The sequence below is a fragment of the Podarcis raffonei genome, chromosome 10 (genome assembly GCF_027172205.1).
Source record: "Podarcis raffonei isolate rPodRaf1 chromosome 10, rPodRaf1.pri, whole genome shotgun sequence".
In the NCBI taxonomy this organism is placed as follows: Eukaryota; Metazoa; Chordata; class Lepidosauria; order Squamata; family Lacertidae; genus Podarcis; species Podarcis raffonei.
In genome coordinates this window covers 21,309,833-21,327,807 of record NC_070611.1, presented here as the reverse complement: position 1 = coordinate 21,327,807, position 17,975 = coordinate 21,309,833, and the positions used below count along the sequence as shown (strand labels likewise).

At 43.5% G+C, this 17,975-nt stretch overlaps 1 protein-coding gene across 4 annotated transcripts in view; it reads left to right on the top strand.

The window, feature by feature from the left end:
* CPED1 (cadherin like and PC-esterase domain containing 1) overlaps window positions 1-17,975 on the top strand; it is a 112,087-nt gene that overhangs the window by 23,285 nt on the left and 70,827 nt on the right. For 2 of the 4 annotated variants that reach the window (XM_053404963.1, XM_053404965.1), the window contains exons 4-5: window positions 8,999-9,105; window positions 10,997-11,072. The exons of 1 other annotated variant lie outside the window; for it this stretch is intronic. In XM_053404963.1, the coding sequence (XP_053260938.1) occupies window positions 8,999-9,105; window positions 10,997-11,072 (183 nt within the window). Of the gene's footprint in view, window positions 1-8,998; window positions 9,106-10,996; window positions 11,073-17,975 lie in introns of those variants that run through there. One more of the 4 variants, XM_053404967.1, reaches the window with a different exon arrangement.

Sequence of the window (17,975 nt, the reverse complement as noted above, 5' to 3'; positions counted from 1 at the left end):
AACCCAGTTCTGAGGTACTTCTTGGCATGTAACGTTACCGGAAGAAGAAATTTTCCTTATCAGTTTTGCAAGGCAACTATTTCACATGAATGCGCCCTCACTCAGCAGGAGTCGATACTTTATGGGTCTGGCCAGGACTTATGGGAGCGGAAGTCCAAAACATTTGAAGGCCACCATGCCTCTTTCCCAGGAGCAGTCCCAGATTTACAGAAGCCGTCCTGGTTTCTGATTTGATCCCAGAACGTCCTGCTTTTCCTTAAGACAGTCATCCCCAACCTGCGCCCTCCAGATGTTTTGGCCTACAACTCCCATGATCCCTAGCTAACAGGACCAGTGGTCAGGGATGATGGGAATTGTAGTCCAAAACATCTGGAGGGCCGAAGGTTGGGGATGCCTGCCTTAGGACATCCCTATTTTCATCAGAGGGGGTATGGAGTTATGCAACCCCTGAGCCAAGGAGATCATTGAATAAAAAGGGAAAGGACCCCTGACAGTTAAGTCCAGTCACGAACAACTCTGGGGTTGCGGCGCTCATCTTGCTGTACTGGCCAAAGGAGCTGGCATTTGTCTGCAGACAGTTTTTCCGGGTCATGTGGCCAGCATGACTAAGCTGCTTCTGGCGAAACCAGAGCAGCACACAGAAACGCCATTTACCTTCCCACCGCAGTGGTACCTATTTATCTACTTGCACTGGCATGCTTTTGAACTGCTAGGTGGGCTGGGGCAGGGACCGAGCAACGGGAGCTCACCCCATCGTGGGGATTCGAACCGCTGACCTTCCGATCGGCAAGCCCAAGGCTCAGTGGTTTACAACACAGCGCCACCCGCGTCCCTATTTTCATCGGAGAAATGTTGGAGAGTATGGAATAGGATGTTCCCAGGGCTTTTTTTCCCCAGCTGGAACTAACCAGGAACTCAGTTGCAGCACCTCTCAGGCAGGGATCATTGCCATTCTATGGGAACGAGGGAGGCATTCATGGTGAATTCTGGCACCTCTTTTTCTAGAAAAATAGCACTGGACGACCCTTTTTCCATCGGACAAATGTTGGAGGATATGGAGAAGGCTCCAGTATAGCCACAACATGAATCCATTTATACTCCCAACAGAATCAAATGATGAAGCTTTTTGTAGACTGCGACACTTCAGGTGGAGTTCACACAAAATTCTTACACACATGTAAAAAGCGGCACATGCAGAAGGGTAGGCCAAATTTCTCCTAGTAGTCAGGTGTGTGCCTCACCTTCTGCATGCGTACAAATAGCACAAATAGAGGAAGAAAGGTATGTTCAACTCCCAATAGCAGCCAGTTATGTATTGTACTGTGGAGAGTGTATTAACTTATGGTCTGTGTGTGTGGTTTGGGAGCTGCACGGTCAGGGAAAAAACAATGCTGTCCAGGGTTGTAAAGACTGTGGAGAGAATAATTGGGTGCACTCTTCCCACCTTGGATCAAATCTATGCTTCCAGGTGTCATAAGAAAGCTGCAGAGATAGTGCAGGATAGTGTGCACCCCGGAAATGATCTCTTCCAGCTTCTGCCCTCTGGAAGAAGGTACAGGGTTATAAAGACTAGGACCAGCTACCTGAGAATCAGTTTCTATCCAAATGAGATTTTGGTTGTAAACGCAGTGTAAGGTAGTCTTTTCCTGCCAACCTAGGAGTTCGAAAGCACGTCAAAGTGCAAGTAGATAAATAGGTACCGCTCCAGCGGGAAGGTAAACAGCTTTTCCCTGCGCTGCTCTGATTCGCCAGAAGCGGCTTAGTCATGCTGGCCACATGACCCAGAAAAACTGTCTGCGGACAAATGCCAGCTCCCTCAGCCAGTAAAGCGAGATGAGCGCCGCAACCCCAGAGTCGTTTGCGACAGGACTTAACTGTCAGGGATCCCTTTACCTTTAAGGTAGTCTTTATGGGAGTATATTGTATTTAATTACAGTGGTACCTCAGGTTACATACGCTTCAGGTTACAGACTCCACTAACCCAGAAATATTATCTCCGGATAAGAACTTTGCTTCAGCATGAGAGCAGAAATCATGCTCCGGCGGCACAGCAGCAGCGGGAGGCTCCATTAGCTAAAGTGGTGCTTCAGGTTAAGAACAGTTTCAGCTTAAGAACGAACCTCCGGAACGAATTAAGTACTTAACCCGAGGTACCACTGTATGGGGTATCAGAGTTTTTAGGGGGTTAACCAAGCTGTTATAGCTGGGATAGCAGGCTTGTTGGTTTTTGAATGTCTGATGTAGATTTTTTTCAATTTCGTTGTTCTGTCTGGGACAATGACAATAAAGATTATCGTATCGTATATAACCTAATATGTGATTGTAGAATTCAAGCAGTACATGCAAGTCTTCTTTCATCAAAATAAATAGCTATAGCAAACGGAAATAAAAGCACCAGATGCCCCAAAGGGAAAAATGCTATAGTGTTCTGTAAACATCTGGTTGCCATTTTCAATTAGGACTGAAGGACCCGCCTTTTAAAGGAACTGAAATATGTTTTTAAAAATAAATAAATGGGACACTAGGCATTCTGTTCTTTTCGTGGCTGGGGGGGTAAAGGAAACACCATGGATAGAGAGGTCACAAGAAGCTCAGCTTTTCTAAACAAGAAAGTCTGAGAAATTTAAAGTGAATTGAACTCAAGTTCCAGCAGTATAAACAGTCCAACAGAGTTAAGGTTAAATAAACATGCCTGGGGACCCACCAATTCTAGTAGAAGCACAAATGTTCTTATGCCATTAATGCATCCATTCTAGAGTAACCACGAGAGAAACATCTTAGTAATAAAGTCAGGCAATAAATAAATAAATTGTGCAGTAAATAGCTTAGAAAGTACCACAGCGTTCTTGCCTTATTTTCTCTTAAATGGAAGATGTGAGCGCAACTGGCCCAGGACAAGCAACGTTTATTTCTTAATTCAGAGCATATGTTGCAGGCATTATTTTTTTTTCCTTTGGAAAGCAAAATATTCATTTCAGTTGCACCCTTTAGTCCCATCTTTCAGCAGAGTACGTCTGTAAACAAAAGCTGTGGAATGATAATAACACGTTTTTACTGTTTAGCATTGCTTGTATAGAGATGTGTAGATTGTTGTGCAACTTTTGAGCGTTTCAGTTTACAGTGAAAACTTTCTGAAGCTTAAGGAGGGTGAAAGAACAAGGAGGGATAGGATGCTTAATTTCAAAAGTATCGTAATGCTGCAAAGAACTGTTAAAACACTGAACCCTTCATAAACATGCACAATAGGCATTTCTTTGAAATCTGTTTCCAGCCTTAAATTACATAATTAGGGTCTCAACCTCCGCCACTCCGAAAGTACCAGAGTTTCTTTCATTTTGTAACAAGGTTCTCAGTAGTTCACAATTATTTGTAGGTACAGAACAGCTTCAGACGTTGATAACTGGTCACAAAAACATAGCATATCCTGCATTTATTTAATTTGTTTATTTTGAAGCGGGTTTCTGTTTCTTATGGATGCGAAGATAGTCTTGAAAATGTGTGAGCCCTGGGTGCTTTGATAATCCAACAGGTTTAGTTTACAATGTGGAGAATGTAGTTGCATGGGTCTAGATAATTTTTCCAAGCAAACCTTTTGGCCAATTCTATCCATTCCCCCCCCCCTTTTTTTGGTCAAGGTAGATGGGAGGGTGGATGATTGGCACCTATTCTCATGCAAACAAACTCTGCACAAATTCTAGATATATACAAATTCCAATGTAAGCTAGCTGGAGGTTCAAAAAAGCACACCCAAAGGCATATCCCACTGAAATCAATGAACAGCATCCCCAATGGATGTGCATTTTGATCCATGTCCTTTTAAAATAAATATATTTTTAATACTTTTCAGGTTTATACATTTCATTAATTTTACAATCGTTTTCAAATGTCAAAGTTTGACTCCCTTCCCCTTCTTTCTGCAGTTCCTTAAATTTATTTTTTAATATCTTCTGCATACCCAAATTCATTTAATTATCTACTTTAAATATATACTCTTATGAAGCTGCAGATTATTACAATAATCTTGTTTTTTATCTGTTTGCAATTTATCGGTAAATATTCAAGAAACCATTTCCGTTATTTTATAAAAAGTTTGCTATCTTGATTTTTTATTCTTCTGGTAAGTTTCTCCATTTCTGCATATTCCATAAGTTTTTATATCCATTCTTCCTTTGCTGGGACTTATGCTTCTTTCCATTTGGGGGCAAGTAACATTCTTGCCACTGTAGTTGCGTACATGAACACGGTTTCTATACAATTTAGGTAGTTCTGTCCCTATAATTCCTAAGAGAAAGGCTTCTGGGTTGTTGTTTTACAAACGTTATTTTGAACATCTTTTCCATTTCTGCTGACCCTAAATTAGTGGTTGCGTGACTTGGCCCAGTAAACAGAATCAGTTACATAAAACATTGTTTGCAATAGGGACCCGGTTGTATGAAAGTCAATGGGTAAAGTCAATGGGTGAAGGTTCCCACTGTACTAGGGTGAGGGTTCAGAGCAGCAGCTAACAGTATGGGGAGCTAAGAGAGATGTGATTTCAGAGGGCAATCTATGATTCTAGGATGGTTGGCATGCTGGGGCATTATCAAATGTGCTGCTGGAGAGGTTCCGGGCATGGAGGGAAGTCGAAAATGTTGTAATCTGCTTGCAAGGGGAGTCAGAAGAAGAAGAAGAAGAGTTTGGATTTGATATCCCGCTTTATCGCTACCCGAAGGAGTCTCAAAGCGGCTAACATTCTCCTTTCCCTTCCTTCCCCACAACAAACACTCTGTGAGGTGAGTGGGGCTGAGAGACTTCAAAGAAGTGTGACTGGCCCAAGGTCACCCAGCAGGTGCATGTGGAGGAGCAGAGACGCAAACCCGGTTCCCCAGATTACAAGTCTATCGCTCTTAACCACTACACCACACTGGCTCAGAGTCAGAACTCGGGAGCAGCTCTTTCTCATACTATAGTCTCCTTGGATGCCAGAGGCTATTCCAGAAAGAAAGAAAAAGCGCTGTAGTTTTAGGTTCAGATATTCTGGAGGGAGAAGTTCTGGCTTAGAAACCAGCTCTTGACAGATGCATCCAGTATGTAGGAAGCAGTACTTGGGACTGCCAATATGATGAGCGCATTCTGCAAAAGTTTGAAGGTTCATCCAAAGTACCAAGGTCCAGGACAGAAACAGAAAAGCACGATGTGCTAGGATTTCTGTTATTTGTTTGCAGTTGCAAAGGTGTCTTCATCTTGAAATAAATAGATGTTGGTACATCTTTCTTCTCGTTAGGCGCTTCTCATGGCGCCTTAAAGCTGTAAAGTCTCGTTTATTTTCCTCTGTTTATAGAAGTGTTCATATATTCATCCTGGCAATGTTTAATTCGTTCCATGGACACAGAAGATAAATAACAATGGTGCTGTGAATGGAGAAGGCACTATTCCTAATGCATATCAAGACAATTCTGTTGGGTAGACTCATTCACGTTGATTAACAGAGTTGACTGGGTTACAGTTATCTTTCTGTCCCTCTGGATTAGCCAGATGATGTCTTCCTGTACTCTTGATTCTTTTGTGGGGTGTAAAACTGGGATTGTAACAGGTGCCCAGGGGGAAAGCAGGCATCTTTTCTGTGCGATCATCCTGTAGCGATGGCAGGATGTTGTCAAGAGAGCAGAGGGCTGCCATTTGATGTGTGTACCTTAATACAGTCTTCATTTATTTTGCCTGTAAAGGAAAGCTAAACAGACAACAACGGTAGCAAACCCAGCATAAATTCAGTTTTAGGTCAGGCTTGTGGCTCTCATTCTGTTTCCCCTCCGTTTTAGGGTCTTCAAAATTTAAATATATACTTTTCCTATATACTACCATTCATACAGAAATTTTGCATTATTACCGTGATATCTAAATCTAGTCAAATATCCAAATCTAGTGGACCCATTTGACTCTTAAGATGCCTTAGTCAGATGTATAGTCAACAAGTTGTATGTTTTACTTTGCTTGAGATTGTGGAAGGAATTTGTGTGTGGTTGCAGCTGGCTCTTATATACTAATAAATAATGATTTAATAGCCCTCTTCATATCGTCAGTAGCTTGTTGCTATAAACAGAAACAGTACTGCACAGTTGTTTGTCATTGCGATAATCAGATTTTAATAGCTGTCTCTTGCCTGCCACCGAATTCTTGCTTCCAAGATGGATTCCACAAAGTTTGGCAACTGGTCAGGGGGGGAAAATCAGCCAGGCTTGCCCTTCTGCCTTTAATAACAGTTTTCAAAAATAAGCAGGTGATAGCATGATGGTGAATGATGACGATAATGTCTGGATAGTGGCAAGTTGAAAAGTTGCAACCTTCCATCTGTCCTGGTACATACTTGTCCCATAACTGTGGTGGATTTTGGAGACATCTCTCAAGTCAGGAGTAAGTGTTGGCACTTGAATTCCTAGGACAGCTGACAGCTGCCCAGGGCTCCAGTCCCCCAGTAGTTGACACTCGCTCCAGTCCCTCCACAATGGGCAGCTGTGGCTGCGAACCTTAATTTCACAAAACCCCCTGGAGCAACATTACGGCAGGCATTCCAGGGCATTGTGGGAAAGCAAAATGGCATCTCCCTTGGAGTGTTCTTTGCCGTGTGGCAAGCCTAAAGGCATATCCTCCGACATTTCTCCCATGAAAATAGGGATGTCCCCTCCAACATTTCTCCCATAAAAATAGGGACGTCCTAAGGAAAACACAGGGACGTGGGTGGCGCTGTGGGTTAAACCACAGAGCCTAGGACTTGCCGATCAGAAGGTTGGCGGTTCGAATCCCCATGACGGGGTGAGCTCTCGTTGCTCAGTCCCTGCTCCTGCCAACCTAGCAGTTCAAAGTGCAAGTAGATAAACAGTTACCGCTCCAGTGGGAAGGTAAATGGCATTTCTGTGCGCTGCTCTGGTTCGCCAGAAGCGGCTTAGTCATGCTGGCCACATGACCCGGAAGCTGTACGCCGGCTCCCTCGGCCAATAAAGCGAGATGAGCGCCACAACCCCAGAGTCGGCCACGACTGGACCCAACGGTCAGGGGTCCCTTTACCCTTTACCTTTAAAGAAAACAGGGACATTCTGGGATCGAATCAGAAACTGGGATGGCTTCTGTAAATACGGGACTGTCCCTGGAAAATAGGGACACTTTGAGGGTCTCTAGAGGAGGCACTTTGCCCAGGTCACCTTCATTCTCCGAACCACCCTGTCTCAAGTACACATTTCATGGACTCTGTTTATTGTTTTCATTTCATTACACAAGGTTGTTTTGCATGCTACAAAGGGCTATTTTGGCATTGGGGTTTTTGTACTGTTCTTCTTTATGATGCAAAATATTTCTGAAAGTAGCCCAGTTTATTTTAAGCCAGTTTGTCCTATGAGGTCTTTGTTTTTGGTACCTCCATTTGCAGAATAATATTCTCCCACTCCAAAAGCTCTTCGGATGAAAGAATGTTTGCCTTTCTACTCCTACCAACCCTTTGTCCATCTGCATTGCTTGGCCAACTTAGGCATTCCAAGTGGTTCGTTCAGAGGGCAGCGTTCTGAAGAGCGTGTGAGGAGAGAATGTTATCTTGCTGCCATCTGCTATCTTGATGAAAATATTGAGCCGCCTATCTATGAGAAGCCAGTTGTCAATATGCTGCTTTATGTGTACAACACGCTGCCAGGATCTAGACTGCTTGAAAAGGAACATTAGCAAGCAGATCTGGTATGATCTGATGTACGGAGGGTGCCCCCTTGAGGGCAGGTGAGGGAACAGGAGGAGGGGGGAAAGGATCCTAGCATCAGTGTTGCATTGCCAGGCCAACATTCCTTTTCTTGCCTCCCCAGCCCTATAAAATATACCCATGCTTATTCAGGTAAAGGAAATATGGAGCTAAGCTGGCCACCTTTCAGTGAAGCTAAAAGCTCACCAGAGTAATTCCTGTATTCAGTGTGATGCTGAAAACGCCAAGGTTGCAGGTTTGATCCCCATATGGGACGGCTGAATAATAATAATAATAATAATAATAATAATAATAATAATTATTATTATTATTATTATTATTATTATTATTTAGTATTTATACCCTACCCATCTGGCTGGGTGGCTTCCAACAGAATAATAATAATAGTGATAAAGTATCAAACCTAAAAAACTTCCCTAAACAGGGCTGCCTTCAGATGTCTTCTAAAAGTCAGATAGTTGTTCATTTCCTTGACATTTGATGGGAGGGCGTTCCATAGGGCAGGTGCCACTCAACAATTCTGTGATTCTGTAACATACTATTCCCAGCAAATACACATTTATACCATCTTTCATCGAATGAGCTCAACGTGACATACATGGTGGTTCTCCTTCTCTCCATTTTGATCCAATACCCTTGTGATGTAGCTTACGCCAAAAGACTGTGACTGGTGAACTTTATGGCTAAGTGGGCCTTTGAGACCTGATCTCCCAGGTTCTCTCCCACTAAGCCGCATTGGGATTGTAGTTTCATTTCCCACCATAATACTCTTTAGCTGTGGTGATTTGAGTTTCAACTAATGATGTCCATTTGCATTGTGCTTCCCTATGAAAATAAATACTTGTGTCTATACAGGCAAAATAATTCTGACGAGAACTGAGAGGAGTCTTTAGCTGTACAGTGGTACCTCAGGTTAAGAACTTAATTCGTTCTGGAGGTCTGTTTTTAACTTGAAACTGTTCTTAACCTGAGGCACCACTTTAGCTAATGGGGCCTCCCGCTGCCACCATGTAATTTCTGTTCTCATCCTGAAGCAAAGTTCTTAACCCGAGGTACTATTTCCGGGTTAGCGGAGTCTGTAACCTGAAGCGTCTGTAACTGAAGCGTCTGTAACCCAAGGTACCACTGTATTAGTAAAAGTTGTGAAACTCTGCACAGGGTCATGTGAGGCCCCGAATCTTGTGTCCGACAAATTCTGCTTCATAGCAACAAATACAAGTGGCAACTGGACAATTTTTTAAAATAGTTATTTTCTATTGTGTTTCTCTTTCTTTTGTACAGATGAATTAAGCTCTTGGGATCTTCTGATTTGCCTATCTTCCAGCAAAGCCGACCATGAAAGTTGCTTAAATAGAGTAGAATCGCATGGAGCAACATTACTGCAGAAGGTATGGTTCAAAACTGTCATCTTTGTTTTTGACATGCCCTTAAGTAGTTATTGGCCCAACCAGTTAGATGCTAGTTCTGGCACCTTTATCGTACGTTTTTAGTGTTATAGCTATCCAACCGGTATGGGAATTTGCTGGTGTTAGAGGAGGACCATTTTGTGAATGATGTCTCAGGCGCAATCTGCAAAAACTCTACTTGAAAGACCTCTGAGAATAAGACTGAGAGAAAACAGCCTCCTGAGATCTTGGAGAATTTTTGCCAGGAACAGGCAACACTTGTTTCAATGAGGCTTTTGTGGGAATGAAAATTGCAGGTGCTGAGGGCTTGAATTGGATTGGGCCTGCAATAAACCCAGTGCTTTTTTTCTTTAAAAATGTTTAGGGGTACTCTCATTTTCCTACTCATATTGAAATATTGCCCCTCAATGAGGCCAAACTTAGATTCACAAAATGTTTAGGGATATGCGTCCCCCCAGAAAAAAGCACTGTATAAACCCATGCTTAATCCAGGCAGAGCCCCTATACAGTGGTACCTCAGAAGTTGAACAGAACCTGTTCTGGAAGTCCGTTCGACTTCCAAAACATTTGGAAACCAAGGCGCAGCTTCCGATTGGCTGCAGGAAGCTCCTTCAGCCAATCAGAAGTTGCGGAAGCTGTGTCGGACATTTGGGTTCCAAAGAACGTTCACAAACCGGAACACTCACTTCTGGGTTTGTGGCATTCGGGAGCCAAAACGTTCGACTGCCAAGGCGTTTGGCTTCCAAGGTATGACTGTACTGGCAAATTAGAGACTCATTGAGTTGAAAGGGATCCTGAGGATCCTCTAGTCTAGCCCCCTGCAATGCTGAAATATGCAGCTGTCCCTTACGGGGATCAAACCTGCAACCTTGGCATTATCAGCACCACACTCTAACCAACTGAGCTATTGTGGTGTGGGGCACAAGAGCCCTGCATCTGAGGGTGGAACTCTGTGACTGACATCACCTGAGGTTTGGCCCGAGTCAGCTACTCCAATGGTCTGACTCATTCGAAGGCAGCTTCATATCCTGGGTGCAGGGACATTCCAGCATTTCAGGCTAAGGATGTTGAGTAAAAGACCTCTGAAATGCTGGAGAGGTAGCTTCTTGTAGGCTTGATTCTGGAGAAGACAGCTTCGTGGAGAGCTGTAAGCACATGTTTAATTCTCCCCCTTTGATATAAGTGGAAAGCGCAGCGGCTTAGCTTTGGCTGGATCATGCCCACTGAAATTTCTACATGATGCCGCAATAATTCTTTGTTATCTGACCTAGATTGTCGTAGTTCACCTCACCCACAGCTGGAATTCATCTCTCACACATTGCAGTAAAAATATAGGATTCCAAAGAAATGGACACAAATGTCTCATTGAGGCAAGAACGCTTGGGAACAAAAGGAAACAAAGTGTGCAACATGCGCTCGGCATTTTGAAAGGATTTAAGTGGGTGTCACAAGTTTTCTTGCCAGGGCAGGCTTGACTTTAAGATCTTTTTTTTTTTTAAGGCTTTATTGCCCTTTTATAAACATCTAGCATAAACATCTCCCCTAGGCAATTGGCAGCTATATCCATAAATAAACTAAATGCCAGTAGGGTTTTGGACTGAATGCCAAAGAGGGAACTTGCCTCGATTTCTGATGCCTTGGGGATGTTCACACCTACGTGACTTGCAGTTAAAAACGAACAGGATTTAGGGCTGATTGAAACCCTCAAGATAGTTTCTGTCCATTTTCTCTCCCCACGTAAGGGAATGAGTCCCAGCTAATATCTCTGGAGCAGCAGAACGCCTTAGTGGCATCCTTGACTGGCACAATAAAAGTGACGCAGCAGCTACAAAAAGGAAACACCAATGATCAGAATCTCTCCCATTGTTTTCAGGCAAATGCTATTCCCCAAATACAGCGCCTGCTTTGCAGAAAAGAAGGGTTATGCCAGATAGTCAGAACATTTCCAGGTAACATTCTAATTTATTCCAATGGACGTTTGGTTAATTATTTTAGAAATTTTTTTTGTGTGTTTGCTGGAATGTGAATCCACCTTGGCTCATCCTGGGTCACTCTCGAAAATAACCTGTTACTCATAGTGCCAGGGCAGCCCATCCCATTTTGCCGCCTGAGGGGAAATGAGAATGAGCTGCCTCCTGCTCCCCTGGCTGCCATATCCTGTCCCCCACCTGCCTGTCTTCTCCTGCCCCCCACTTCTGCTGCCACTGAAATACAGGGGGACATCCCACAAAGCTTCCCCACTTGTCTTCTCCACCCCAGGGGTGTGGAAGATGAGTGGCGGTGCCATGTCCTGAAAATGGTGGGGCGGGCAGGGAGCTGCCTCTTCTGCTTCTGCCGCCTGAGGTGGCTGCTTCACCTTGCCTTGTGTGTGGACCAGCTCTGCACGGTACTTAAAGGTCACTAAGAGGCATTAAAGCTATTCAGTGCTCTCCATGCACTGAAAGAACATGTGTCGGGTGGTTGCCCTGGGAGCAAGCAGACGGGCATCACTGCAAACATGCCCGGCTGTCTGTGCATTCACTGTGTGGGAAGGGCCTCTATGCATCTTCTTCTTCTTTGGCGATCACTCGTAGCTGAGTAAGATTGTCTTCCATAAACTCGGTTTTAACCGTGAGTCCATAAGTGACTGTGGAGGCCAATTCTGGATCCACACGTCCTTCCACAGTGGGAACACAGGTTTCTGGGTGTGAGTTGATCATGCTGTGAATTTGCCTCTTAGCGTGTTTCTTGCTTTTGTCCTAAGTTCGAGAGTCTTCAAAGTCCATTACACCTTTGGTAAAGACTGTTCTCCAATTGGAGCGCTTGCAGGCCAGTGTTTCCCAGTTGTCAGTGTTTATACTACATTTTAAAATATTTGCCTTAAGAGAGTCTTTGAACCTCTTCTGTTGACCACCGGCATTACATTTACCATTTTTAAGTTCGGAATAGAGTTGTCGCTTTGGAAGACGATAATCAGGCATCTGCACAACATGACCATCCCAACAAAGTTGATGTTGAGGAATCACTGCTTGAATCATTACTCATGCAGGAGGGGACACTGGTTCAATGAGGGTCTCCCCTTTGCATGGAAGAGTCCTAGGGGCATGCACCCTACACTCATAGTGCCCCTTTGCACACCAGCAATACGTGCAGATGGCTGTGTTGTGGCTGCGTTGGAGGGCAAGGCTTGTCAAGGAAGCCCCATGAACCCCCATCACACCTCCTTCGGTGAATGATAGAGTAATTCAGACCCCCTTGCCAGATAAAGGAGAATGTGGCCATTCTAGGCTTGTCCTAAGGCCTGGTTCTCCTTGAGGTATCAATCCTGTTAGTGATGTGTCCTTTCAGCCCGAATGTGTAGGCTCTCCTGACATAATGCTCCTCCATACGGAAAACAACAAGGTGGCTCCTTTTGTCGCTGCCATTGGTAAACAATTGGGAGCCAGGAATCCTTGCCAGGAATCTAGTGCAAATGGTACTGAGATCTACCAGCAGAGCCAGATCTCCCTTCTGTTCTAGGGTAAGTTTCTGCATTATTGCATGATATCAGTGGCCCCAGTCCTGCCGCTCACCACCTGGCCCGGGGCGGGGCCTGACAGGCCTATAAGGACTGCTGCTGCGGCTACCACCCGGGAGGACTCACCTGCTCAGCGCCTGAGGGCCCCAGTCCTGCCGCTCAACACCTGGCCCAGGGCGGGGCCTTATGGGCTCTATAAAGGACTGCTGCCACTGCTGTTGCTGGGCAGAGAGGGCTCCATTTTGTTTTGTTTTTTTGTTTAAATTGCTGTTATTTTTTTACCTATGTCATTTTAAACTGTGATATTAATGCTGTATTCTTACTTTTAGATTTTGATTTATGTGGAAATTGTTTCCCACTTGGTTGTGTCTCTTTTGGATGTGGTTTATTTATGGTTTATGACTTTTGTAATTATGTAAATCTTGTTATGCTGTAAGCCGCTTTGAGCATTGTTTTTTTAACTGTGGAAAGGCGGCATGCAAATGAAAAATGATGATGATGATCTGAATTTTCTGCCTGTTGTGCACCTGTTGATATGGACATGACATTTTTAAAAGTGGTAACTCGCCCGCCACAAACCTGGGACTAGAAGCTTTCAAGACTGGGGGAAGGATAATATTTTTAATGGTTGAGCATACCCAGTGCCTCCAAATGTCCCTATTTTCCAAGGACGTCCCTGATTTAGAGAAGCCGTTCTGATTTCTGATTTGAACCCAAAATGTCCTGCTTTTCCTTAGGCTGTCCCTATTTTCACTGGAGAAATGTGGGAGGATATAGAGTTATCCAGCCCCCTAGATGTCTGAAGGTGATCCTGTATGGGGAAGGTTTTTTAAAAAATGTTTAGTGTTTTAATATATGTTGGAAGCTGCCCAGAGTGGCTGGGGCAACCCAGCAAGATGTGTGGGGTATAAATAGTAAAATTATCATTATGGAATGGGACGTCCCTATTTTCATTGGACAAATGTTGGAGGATATGCATACCTAGGGGGGCAATGAACTTAACTATTACATTATAAATGGAAAAGGATTGTTTTGGCGTCAAAGTGGCTCACACAGCCAAATGGCACACCAAGGAGTGTCTTGTTCTTGCCACCCAGAGTCCTCTCCCACACTTGAACTTTAAAAGGGGGAGGGCTGAGTTATCTTAGAAACAAGGACATAGCCTGCACATTTATTCAAGAGGAGCGATTTCAAAATAAAAATAAAACACTTTCCTATTGTTTCTCTATTTTCCCTTGGCTCTTCTCCTCAGTCAGGATATCCTCCCCTGTATCTGCTGTGTTGATTTAACTTTAGTTTTCCTGGCAGCACCTTTCAAATTAGCATTCAGCGCAAGGATTACGGCTTGGAATTATGAAGTGTTATTGCCCGGGGTCACGTGCATAATCTTGGAAAGGAAATTGGAATGGGCTCCTTTGGGTTGCTGTTGTGCGATGCATGTGATGCCTTCTCGCAAATTAATAGCTGTGCTCCAAAAATGAGAAGTCACCACTACAATGAGAGAACAAAATAGGGAAGAGAAAGAGGGAGAAAAGAAATGTTGAGTTTTCCTAACAGGGGTGAGGCACAACAAAGCAGAAATTTAAGCGCATGATCTAGCTGTGTGGAAACCATTTGGTTGTGGATCGAGGGCCCGACCCCTGCTATGTGAAATAAACACACAAGGACACGTGATATAAGGTTAATGGGCAAGAAAAGGCCACAACTTTATTGATTACAGCAGTGAAAAGGTATTGGCTTAGGCATTGGATGACAATAGGAGGTGGGTTTATTCAACAGTTGGTGAAGCCTGTTGATGCTAATCCAACTATAGGCTCACCCCTGATGTCACCGAGGGTCGTGCCATGGCCTCCCGCCAAGCAGGCATCGGACGGAATACACGACCGCCAGATTCCTTTAACGGAATAACCCACGGTAGATAGCATAGGCGATGGCCACACCTAGCCCTTGACACACATGAATCCAATGCCTAACCGCCACCCGAGCCGCAAAGGGGCTCGCCGCCAATACCCTCACAGCTGCAACCAATCCCTAATGCTACTAATGATGCTATCCAACCAGATGTCATTCCCAATGTCTGTTAGATGAACTCTGTCATTCCGGTACATGGCTTGGTCGCCGATCCGGATACCGTCATGATAAATGACTCGGCCATTCATAAAGCGTACCCAACGGGCTACCGCCCGGTTCAAGCATTTCCTGGTTTTTTCAATGGCCATACAGCTCTGCGCACCGCGCCAAACAATTCTTTTCAAGGAGGAGGACCAGAACACCATTGTTCTGGGGCACAAGGCTGCGATCGTCTCCAAGTCTCTTTTTATGTTCCACAACAAGTCCACGCTTCTCCTATTAGCAAGGTCATTCTCTCCCAAGTGAATGATAAGGATGTCAGGAGGGCCAAACGTGGCTACTCTCTCCTTCAACAATGGCATAAGCTCCTCCCACCGTATGCCGCGTCTCGAAAACCAGGAAACTCGCACCCCAGGTGGCAAACCAAAGTTAAGGGCATGATCTAGCTGTGTGAAAACCATTTGGTTTTTTTAATGGGAGAGGGTTAAGCAGATGTTTACCTCTCACATTGCATTCGATGGGAGTTTAAAGTGTTTCTTTTTGTCTGGATTTTGCCATCAGCAGAGGGTTGTTGTTGTTGTTTTGGATGAGTAGTGATAAATAATGGCACTGTGACTGCTTCTTAAAAGTTCCTATATTTCTTAGATTTGTTCCGTCTTTCGCAATACTTTTCACATTGCCTCTGCAATCGGGTCAACCCGATTTCCCCTGTGTTTTTCTTTAACGTGCTTTCAAAACAACAATTTTGCCACTGGCAGCCTTTCCCTTCATCCTCCGGCCCGATAGCAGCATGTGGTGAGTCTGCTGTTCAGTTTGGCTGCCGGCCATTGTACACTCCCTTAGCCCTGACAGAGACACTGTGTCTCTCTTCATCTTCGTGGTATCTTCAGCAACAAAAATAGTGTATCTAGACTGCAGATATCGACATGGCAGATGTTATGTGCTGAGCTGAATCCTAGAACAATAGGATCCAGAATGCAGCAGTCTGATTGGTCCACAGGAGCCACCCAATCCAGCTCTAGGTGGAAGTGAATCAGCGACCTGATTGGTCTACAGGAGAAGCACGGAATTATGACGCGAGGCCCATTGTGTAAATAATGTATATATAGCTAGACATCTTGGGGAAAGTTTCATTCATTACTACTACTGAATAAAGAGCATGAAATTCACGCTCAACTCTGAGTATATTTCAGCAGACATGGCTTGGAAGCTTCCTACATTTCTGGTTGCTTTGCTTCTTCTTTCTTCTTCTTTTGAATTTTATCTATAAGTTTCCAGAGTTTACAAATTTAACACAACATACATACTTTCCCATTGATATTCAATTACCAGTTGACTCCCCGCCCCCACTGCCCCTCCATAATTTCTAGTATTGCTGCATATTGAAATTATCCTATTCCCCATCCTTTCCCATTATTCCCAAATACATATTTTACTGCCACTTTTCATTCAAATCCTACCTGCGTTTTTACATGTTTACAACGATTCTTCAAATATTCATAGAATCACAGAATCGTAGAGTGGGAAGGGACCCAAGGGTCATCTAATCCAACCCCCCCCGAAATGTAGGAATTGGTTTGCAATCCTCTTTCAAACCTGCTTCTTCTTGGTCTCTAAATTTCATAGTTACATTTTCATAGTTAAATTTGCCAATCGGGCATATTCCATTTCAACTGCCACCATATCTGGCTTCACTCTGTCAGAGGAAGCAAGAGCCATTGGTGAGGTGATCTTTCCTTCTTTCCCCACCCATTTTTCTGGAATATGTTGCAATTTCTTGACGTGAGAGACCATCACAGAGTTCCCCCCATCTTCCCAGTTACAGTTTCACAGTAGCAGGTGGTTGCTTAGTGCTGTCACCTGTGAATTGTGTCATCTTCATCTGCATTCCTTCTGCAGGTTGATCGATAACCGGCTGCCTTAACCTTACCTTTCTTGTCTTTTTAAAAAATATTTTTTATTGATTTTCTTTTCTCATAACAAATATCCAATAGCATTACTAAACATTCCTTTTTCAATTTCCCCCCTCCCTGTTGACTTCCCTCAGCTTCCATTTCTGGTTTATTCCATCAAATGATACATTCTGCTTTTTGTATATAATACTGTGTTATCACATTGTTATACTTCTTGTTCTCTGTAAATAAAATTATAAATGTTTATTTATTTAAATCTTGCCAGCGAGTCCATATTTTGTTGTTGTTTCTGCAGATATATTGTAAAAGGTTCCCATTCTTTTTCAAAATCGCTATTGTCCTTTTCATGCAGTTTGTCCATTGAATTTGCTAACTCTGCATAATTCATCAGTTTTTCTTGCCATTGTTCTTTTGATGGTACTTCTCCATCTTCCAATTTTGTGCTATTAAAATTCTTGCTGCTGTTGTAGCATGCATAAATAATGTCTGTTTTTCTCTTGACAACTCTTATCTTAAAATACCTAACAAAAAAGCTTCTGGTTTTTTGACAAATGTTATTTTAAACATTTTTTTCAGTTCATTGTATATCATTTCCCTTTAAAAAAATATATCCTGCAATCTCACTGCATGTGGTAAAATGTACCCCTTAACTTTACATTTCATTGTAAGTTTCTTAGGTCTCTTTCAGCAGTGGGCCTGAACCCAAATATCTTCCTTTCCTCCTAAGAGAAACACCCACACGTCCACAGTTAGTGATGCAAATAATTATTGCTTTAAAAATTGCCAGAGTGTCATCAGAAATCACTTGGAACCAAGCTACGAATCATTGCTTTGAGAGGAAATCCCCTGCTGGCAAAAAAATTAGGGGATTCCCCCCCCCCCAAATAAAAGCCAATACTAGCTTCAGAAAATGGATTTTCCTCAGGAATGCCCACCTACTCAAATCCCATTAACTATTGGTCACCATCCCTAAACTAATGCAATTTCCATTTAAACAACAACAACAGCTGCCTGGCATATGATTGTCATGTGTAGTTTGCTTCTTAGTCAGGTGATACTACGCTTGCTCCTTATGGGGAAATCTCTACTGAAAGTCAGGATAAGATTATATAGATTGTATTATATATCACTCAGCATCTTAAAAAACAGAGACATCACCTTGCCAACAAAGGTCCATATAGTTAAAGCTATGGTTTTCCCAGTAGCGATGTATGGAAGTGAGAGCTGGACCATAAAGAAGGCTGATCGCCAAAGAATTGATGCTTTTGAATTATGGTGCTGGAGGAGACTCTTGAGAGTCCCATGGGCTGCAAGAAGATCAAACCTATCCCTTCTTAAGGAAACCAGCCCTGAGTGCTCACTGGAAGGACAGA